The sequence below is a fragment of the Motacilla alba genome, chromosome 1 (genome assembly GCF_015832195.1).
Source record: "Motacilla alba alba isolate MOTALB_02 chromosome 1, Motacilla_alba_V1.0_pri, whole genome shotgun sequence".
Lineage (NCBI taxonomy): Eukaryota > Metazoa > Chordata > Aves > Passeriformes > Motacillidae > Motacilla > Motacilla alba.
In genome coordinates, this window is record NC_052016.1 from 75,914,401 (window position 1) to 75,923,553 (window position 9,153).

General features: G+C 46.0%; 1 protein-coding gene across 15 annotated transcripts in view; it reads right to left on the reverse strand.

The window, feature by feature from the left end:
- MYCBP2 (MYC binding protein 2) overlaps positions 1 to 7,152 on the reverse strand; it is a 174,772-nt gene extending 167,620 nt beyond the window's left edge. For 14 of the 15 annotated variants that reach the window (XM_038144794.1, XM_038144827.1, XM_038144890.1 and 11 more), the window contains exon 1: positions 6,447 to 7,152. In XM_038144794.1, coding sequence (XP_038000722.1) covers positions 6,447 to 6,718 — 272 coding nt within the window. In that variant the 5' untranslated portion in view covers positions 6,719 to 7,152. The remainder of the gene's footprint in view (positions 1 to 6,446) is intronic. The other variant, XM_038144872.1, reaches the window with a different exon arrangement.
- Between the last annotated feature and the right edge of the window lie 2,001 nt (positions 7,153 to 9,153).

The window sequence follows — 9,153 nt, forward strand, 5'->3', positions numbered from 1 at the left end:
TGCTTGTTCACATAGCTTTTGCTTTACCTACTTAACTGCCTTTACCTCAGCCCCTGAGTTTTCACGCTTCTATCCTTCCAGCTGTCCCCCATCCCACTGCAGGGGGAAATAAGCAAGTAGTCACGCGGTGCTCAGCTGCCCACTGAGGTTACACCACATACACCCTTTCATAGCAACTATAAAGGATTTTCCAAGAGTTTGAAACCCATTACCTATGATGATAATGCTTGGAACAAATGCCTAAAAAAGTTAAGGGAAGAAAATCAAAACAAGGAATAGTAGCAATCTAACCACGCATCTCCAGTTTCACGTGGGGACCAGGAAACTCAAGTTTTTGATTTTTTTTAATAATGTGTACAACAGGTATAAATTTAGATTTATTACACTAATAACAAAGTTTTTCTCAGGCCCAAGTAGTCATAGCTATACTAGACGCAAAAAAATAACTATCATTCAGTTTAAGTTCATCTAATTAAGTTCATCAACACATTCAATCTGAAGGGAATGAGCTATAACATGCTGTATACTATGATACATGAAGAAAAAAAATAATATAAAGCATATCAATATGCTTTGAAACATATGAAACACTAATCTAAAAGTACAGAAACCATCTGCCTTAATGCAGTCACAGCATAAGGAGCCTATTCTCCTATGTTAATTTCTAGTATTCATCCTTTGAAGGGGCACAATGGTAGGAACTGGCTGTGAAAGACCAAAGGAATAGATCAGTTTCAAAATGTATTTGCAACATAAAGTTAATTATAGGAGTACTATTCCACTTAGCACCTGAGCACAAAGCAGTGTTTAAGGCAAGCAAGGTAAGAAAGAAAGGACAAAAATATAACCATGTGTTCAAGTAATGCTGCAAGGGATAAAGTTTTCAAAGTAAATAAAGGATTAGGAAAACAGTTTGCATGAAGTACCTTGAAACTGTGTTATTGATACATCCCATGTGCTTTCTATAAAGACATAAACAGTCTTTATCTTTAAATCATGGGTTTGGCAAAACATACATAGTCATATGTCAGGAGGAGAATTTACTAAAAAAAAACTTCAAAATATTTTGGCCAGAAGGGAGATCATAACATGGGAGGAAAACCAAAACTAAACCCTGACAGCTGATAGTTAACATACCAGAAAAACAAATTCAACATCAAGTTTTTAAGTATGCAGGAAACGCATTTACTACATTTAACATGGCTAGCAGTGAGGAATGGTAACTTATTAAATTGCTCCAGCCCAACCTTAAATGCCTCAACTTTCTACCCAACAAACCATCGGTGCTCCAGAGCAGATTGTGTAACAAACAGAAACTTTAACTAACATGTCCTCTCAGTTTAAACTAAAAAATACAACATCCAAAAAACACACCACAAACCATGGATTCATGTTTTAATTTTTCCCATTACTTATATAAATTATTATTTATAAATATACACAAATAAAATGCCCACTTTAAGCCTCTCAATGTAATATTACTGAGATCTTTCCCGCTTCTACTGTTTCCTACACAAACACTGAACAAATACAAGCACGTTAGACTAAGAGACAACTAGAGACAACTACTACATAAAACTGTTTTCCTTAACAGAATATAAGGTAAATAAGTAAATATACACTATTTTAGCCATTTGCTAATCCCCACTAACCAACAGGACAATACAGTATTAGAACATTACACTGCAGCTAGAAAGCCTAGAGCAGACAGCAACTCTCATCAGCTCTTCTAATGCACTGCTTAATCTAAGACTCAACAGCATATCAATTTCCCAATTAAACAGTTTTAGTTTACACAAGACTTGAACTTTGTTTCACAAAATTACATCTACAAAACACAAGAACTGAAAAACAGATAACATAAACTAGACTAGAATACTTCAGTTGGAAAGGACCTATGGAGCAAACCTTTACACAGGAATAAGCAGGAAAATGTCGGTAATGCAAGACCACTGTCATTTTACTAGTCTTTGTACACATAACCTTTATTTTTTTAACTAAATAAATGCTTCCTAACTTTTTGCAATTATTATTCCATATTAAAAGAGCAACAAGTTCCAAAACAAAAAAGCTATCAGCTTTTGTAAAGGCTTTAGATCTGAAGAAATTAAGGCTTTCTTGTATACCAACAATCAAATTCACACAAATCTCATAAACCAAAATTTACTTAAAAACAGTTTTCACAAAATCTTTAAATCCTTGCAAGGAAAAGCTGAAGCTGCAGAAATACTTCTGCACTAAATTTTCAACTATATATACTTCAAACATCCCAAATAAGCCCTGCTTTACTGCGTATAAGTAAGGGTATAAGGGAAGACTGTAAATTTTTAAAAGCCTAAAGACTAACCTAATGTCCAGAGGATGTATAATTTACAATTACAAGTGTGAAAGAGTAACCAACTTTCAAAATGTGCTGTAATCATCTAGCTGAAACAATCAACATGAAATAAAGTTGTCTGGCCCTCCTTCATCCAAAATAGCTAGTAAAAACAGCCATCTAATTTCTAGTTAATATAAGAAATCTTACATTCCCATCATCACTGAAATTTTCCTCAGTGAGATCGCAACACTAGAGTTCACAACACAAACAGAGGCTTTCTTCCTTTGAAGGCTCTAAGTTGAGAGGCAACTTTAGCAAAAAAGAAATGGTCATTCTGGCATGAGTATGAACTCACTGTTATTTTAGAGTACACTGCCATTGTAATATAACAAATTCAAGTTAGTCCAAATTATGTAGTGAACATTTCCACTACAAAACAGGTCACACTAAAGCCATTATGAATTTATACTGCTATCCATATTTGACAAGAAGTCACAGAGAACATGTTGAGCCTAACTGATGATCCTGGTAGTACATTAATAGGTGAAAGGACAGTAAAGGGACTGGCAACTCAGGGAAACCCCCCAGGATGCACAAGCAATAATAGCAGCAATTCAGATGGATGGGAACGTTTCTTAGGATTAAGTTATACTACAGAAAAGTGCATTTGAAGACAGCAAAAATGTAAAAATCGGAAATACCTCACTTTGCAAATACAGAGCTTTGGTACAGCACTAAAAATCAGTACCCACTTGCAGTTTTGTCCACCCAAACCCCAGCATACAAGACAAGAGTTTAACACTGATTTTTAATTGCCCTCTGAAGAGGCCAATACTTCCTACCAGCGTTTTACCCACTTCAATGGTTACACGAGACATTATGCAGTTATTTTCAAATACTTCAGTGGCTACAAAGCAGAGACCATAAACTGAGGCATGATCAGAGCAGATTTTTCTTCCAAATCGATCTTGAATTGACAACTGAATTGTCCACTGCTGGTAGTACTGCAGCAGATTCTTAACATTGTTATCTGCACAAAGATAATGGCATGTTAAATCACAGAACTGGATACTTTTTTCTGTTTCCTTTCATAAAATTATTAGGCTGACACGAGTGACAAAAATAAGTTTCTTTGCTCCCGCCTCTCTGTACACAAAAATCTTTGTGCAACCCTTCACCTCACGCTGTCACAAGTGCAATCACAAGGTGAGCCAGATCAGGGAATTAGTCCGGATTACAACAAACCAGTTTTGCCAAGTTAATTTTAACCCAGAGTGAGTCTTTAATCTGTTACTGCAAGACACTACAGAAGTATTATGTCAGCGTGGCAGGGGGAGCAAGCACACCAACCATCCCATCTCCTGTGGAGACCAATGTTCATGACACTGCAGCCTCTATCACATGAGGAAATGCAAAGCACTGCTGGTTCTGTTACAAAGCCAATTACTGCATCCTACTCAACACGTGATATTCATCCCTTCCGATGACAGCCAGCACAAACACCTTGCAAACGTGATACTAATCTTGTGACTTTCAGATAATCTCCACACTGTTTGATTTCCTTGTCTACACAAAAGCATTTTCATACTGCTTGCCAGTTCTTCATAAACATTAAAGTTAGGTTTGGAATAGAAGCACATACTGAGACAGGCATTGGTCACGGCCCATGAAGTGCAGAGTATAATTTTGCAGACTTGAAGCAAAAATTCCACATCAACTCATTACAAATAGGTTGCACTATCATTCTTCACATTAGTCTTCTTGGAACACATGAAGAATTTTTATTACTATTGGTAAGCCAATTTGTTTAGCTTTTTTTCAGCTACTTCAAGTAATTTTTCTAGTCACAAACACTCTTACTGACAATCTTACTGATGAAGAGGCTTCAGATTTTCCATATATATAAAAATCAAGCTAGGGCTTCTGTGATAACCTATATTATCTTAAGCTCCATTTAATTTATCCTGCACTGTTTTCTATCATAGCAACTAGATGCAGCCACTGTTAAATTTAAAGCTCTCTTATTTGGAATTTGCATTAGTTTTGTAAAAAGGCATATTTTTGACCATATCTGTTTAAGTCTACCAGGCAACTGAAGTATTTTGCAGTATTTTGACACCAATATGGAGAAAAGGTGGAGACCACAAGCAGTATCTTGGCTGCCATCAGTCAGCCATATCAGAGAGTGGGGGTAGTGACAGCAGGAAACTAGATAATTATTAAATATTCTTCCTCTCAAAAGTCCAATACACATAGGCTGTATTCATCAGTATTAACTACCTGCCATTTACTTGCCAAAGCCTAATATAACCTGTTTGCTCTGTACAAGGAGTCTGTCTTCTTTGACTTGACCTCAGAAACATCAATTAAAAGATGCATTAACATTTACACACACCTAAAGCTAGTATTTTCTACAATTTTAAGTATAAGAGATAGCAGTTGAATCATCCTGAAACCAAAAGACATGGACGACACGACTAATGCAAAACTAAAGCTTAAAAAATACAGACCCTTTTGGGCAAAATTCAGACAGGTATTTGAGCATTGAGGAGCAATTGCACAGCTGATTTCCTTCCATTTATTAGTACCCTTACACTCAGAACTTGCAATCCCGGGATTAAATTATTCGAAGCTCAGAAGCAGGAAGAGATTTCATGGAAAAGGTATAAGCAATGGACTAAGGAATATGCAGAGTAAGAAAACACTTGCTGGTCTTTAGGGGGGAAAGAAGAGCTACAGTTTCCCTATCATACACTCCGAAAAGAAGTCGGTAGTCGCAAAGAAGTGAAGTACCCATGCTATCAGTCCACGTTTCCAGCATTTACCATAAGCAAATTGGGAAACCTATGTGTCTTATGTTAACTGCACTCCTAAACACAGCTTTCTGGAGTGAGGGGGATGGGGGTAAGCCCTGCTGTCAAGTCCGACAAACAGAAACCTGAAGAAGCCAAGCAAGCAACCTCCTCGTGCTTTACAACCGTTTGCAAACTTGAAACAACGGTGACTCAAAGCTCTCCATACGACCCGGCCACCCACATCATAGCCTGAAGAACGGCACAGGCTGAGAACACAGGAAGGTGCCGGTTTCATGTCATCCACATCCTCAGCGACCTCCGGAGAGGAACAATGGGGAGCGCCCGGGCACCACGGGGGAGCCCTTCACACAGCGAGACCGGGCACCCCGCCACGGCCTGCAGGGCCGGGAGGATCCGCCCGGGCCGGGCCGGGGGCTGCGGGGTAAGGGCGGCCTCCCCTCTCGCCCTACGGCTCCGCACCGCTACATCCCGCAGACCCTTCCCCGCCCGGGAGCAGGGCAGGGCGGCAGTCCCGGCCGGAGGAGCAACAGGCACCCTGCTGCGGCCCCAGAGCCGGCTGGCACGACCGGGACTGGGAGCCCTGAGGGGCATCACCCGCCGGGGGAGGGGTGCTCGGGAACCAGGTGGGGCCACACCGCACCCCAGAACCCCCTGGCTCCCCCCTCACGGCGCTGCCGCCTTCCAGACACCGAGGCCGCCTACATAGCGATGGCGAAGGGGGAACATGACCTAAAGAGGAGGAGGAAAAATAAGGCAGGGTAGCTAAACACGGCCCCAGTACATGGAAAAAGCGCCACGGTCTCCCGCTCTGGTAACATAGCCAGCAGGAGCCGCGGGTGCCCTGCGCAGCCTGTCTCGGGAGAGACCACGGGATTCAGCCCATTCCAGCAAGCCTGGCCGGAGCGAGGTCTGCCCGCGGGCCCAGCACTGGCATTCTCCATCCCCCCGGGGAGCTGGGCCGCACACTGGGGCGGGCACAGGTAACTCTGCCCCGGAGGGCCCCGGGAGAGGGGGCGGCAGCGCCATCTGCGCGGTATCGCCGGCCAAGCGAGCGGCGGGGCCCGGGCGGCACCTGGGCAGCCGCCGGGTTACATCACCGCCCCTTCCCTCCGTCCGTCCCCCGGGGCGCGGCGGCACGGCCACATGGCAGCGGGGACACCCGCGCTGCCCGGCACGGGGGCGGGGAGGAGGATGAGGAGGGCGGCTGCCGGGAGGGAGGAAGGTGCACGCGCCGGGCCGCTCCCAGCCGGCGATGGGAGGGGTGGCGGGGGCTGCGCGTCTGGCCCGGGAGGGAGCGCGGCGCGCGTTACCTGCCCGGGTGGCTCCCCAGCTCACGGTCGCTCAGCGCCGCCGTGTAAATCCTCCGGTATCTGTCGGCCAGGGCCTTCCCGGAGAGCAGCAGCTGGTAGCGGCTCCGGCAGCCCAGCGGCGGCGCGGGCAGGGCTCCCAGCCCGCCGGCCGAGCCCTCCTCGGGCCCCATGGCCGGAGCGGCGCCGCCGGAGGAGAAGGAGTAGCCGCGATCGGCCCCGGTGCAGGCGGCGGCGGCTCCCGCAGAGGCGGCGGCGGCTGCGGCGCTGCTCATCCCCCTCCCCGCCCGCCCCCTGCTTGCGGCGGCGCCGCCTCCTGGCGCGGCGCGGACACAGGCGGCTCCCGCTGCCTTCACCGTCGGGGCCCGGCCATGGCGAGGCCGCAGGAGGCGCCGCAGGAGCCGCCCTTCAGGCTGCGCATCCACCCGCGCTGCGGGAACACCCCGCTCTTCCCTTCCTCCAGCGGCGGCTCCAGGCCCTAGCTACCCGCCGTTCGCCTTCCGCCCCGGGCACAGCGCCCGCCGCCACCGAGTCCCGGGAAGGACCGTGCACCGCCGGGACCGGGGGGGGGGAGGGAGAAGGGGGCGGGCTGCTTGCTTCCCCCTTCCCGCTACAGGGCGTGTGTGTGGGGGCGGGGGGGCGGAGGCCGGCGGTGCCGCTTCCCCTCCGGAGTTTGTGCTCGGCGCTGCCGCCGCCCTCTCTCCGCACGGCCGCCCCGGCCCCGCCTCCCTCCCGGGGGCAGCGCGGCCGCCGGGCGCATGCGCTGCCCCGCCCGCCCCGCGCGGCCCCCGGGAAATCCGGGATAGGCGGGCGGGAGCACCTGCTGCGTGCGGCTGGAGCACCGCGGGGCTGGAGCACCGAGGGTGGCCCAGGGGACAGCCTCCCTTCCCGCGGTCACGCCCGAGAGGGGTCGGGCTGCGCGGGTCCGGGAAGCGGGTATTCGCACGGAGCGTCTTCCGCGCCCTATTGGGCGTGGGTATCACGGGATTAGTTGGGCTGGAAAAGACCTCAGACATCATCGAGTCCAACGTATGACCGAACCATCGCCTTGTCAGTTACACCTCAGCAGCTATTGCCGTGTCTAGTCTTTCCCTACACACATCCAGCGACAGTGACTCCACCACCTCCCCGGGCAGTCCATTCCAATGCCTACTCATCCTTCTGTGAACAAATGTCCCTAATGTCCGACCTAAACCTCCCCTGGCGCAGTTTAAGACTTAAGACTATTGTTCTGACCCTAGCGCCCAGGGGAAGAGGCTGAACGCCACCTGACTTCAACCTCCTTTCAGGTATTTGTATAAAGTGTCTGTCCATCCTATTTTATTGAGATGTCCAACGCCTCACATTTTGCTTCTGTGCTATGTAATGCTACCTAGGAAGGATCTTTTCCCAGGAGCAATGTCCACCATGACTTGAGGCAGAGTCCACTAAATCGAGTTGCCGCATTAGGTAAAATTTTCCTTAAGTTGCCTTCACTATCTCTAGGGCAACTTACCTGCTTTTAGAGGATAAGGGAGGCATGGCAGCAGGCACTTTCTTATCTTCAGGTCACTTACATTATTGCTTTATATCGGTTGGAGTTGCAGCCCTGCAGTTTTGCCACACTTTCTACTGCTTTATACAGCTGAAAACTTCAAGTATATAGGACAGAATATGTAATATGTAATAAATTATAATTAAAAAAAATTAAAAAGCCTTCATGCCAAATATGGTTTGGATTGCAGTCTGCAGAGAGCTGTCATCCAAAGAAGGTATGTGCTGACATATTTTCTTATTTTTAATTCTACATTCCGAAAAAAGCCCTAAACAAACTCTGGAATTCTCCTGCTTGTAACTACAGATAAATTTTTTTGCAAACAATGCCTGCATAATCATAGAGTCACAGAATACCTGGAATGGATGTGACCCACAAGGATCACCAAGCCTCTTGACCTGCTCAGGACAACCAGAAGTATAACATGTGCCCGAGATAAAATAATAGCAAATGCAAGAGAACTATGCAATTGCCATTTTTCTTAAGCTTGTGTGTTGTCCACCAATGCTTAATCTTTCAAGCTAAATTTCAGGTCCTTTTTTTTAACAGAGAGCTAGAAATGTTGAAACCAGTAAATTCGTGCAGGTTTTCACAAAGGTAACTCTTCAGGTAATAGAAAGACAGCCTGGGTAGTGCTGCCTCTGAAGAAAAAGCTACTTTCTGGTGCATTTAGAGGCAACTAAGAGACCATTCCAGAAACATTTAAAGCATTAACTATATAAAAAGCTTTTGATTATACTTCTTATACTGTAGTGACTGGGAGGGAAAAAAAAAAGAAAGAAAAAATAATAATCCAGCAGTGATTAAAAAGAGCTATGAGAAAAGAAATACCATGTCTTATGGTGTTAACCACCACCAAAGCACATTCCCTATGAGAATCCGGGATAAGTCTTTCTAGCTCCTCTTGTAGGAATTACCTAGAATCATTCCTACAGGCAAGATCCATAAAAGCAAACAAACAAGAAAACAAATGCACCCCAAATAAACAAACACACACAGAAAAAGCAAACATGAAAAAAGCAAAACCAGCAAACCCACCCCCTTTTAGCTCATATTTTTGTTTTATTGTAAGCTGTTACTTTATATCCAAATAGTAATTTTTCCTTCACCGAACACACACTGTCTGACAAAAGGGTTGTGTTCTGGTATAATATTTTCTGTCTCACCTCAAAATTA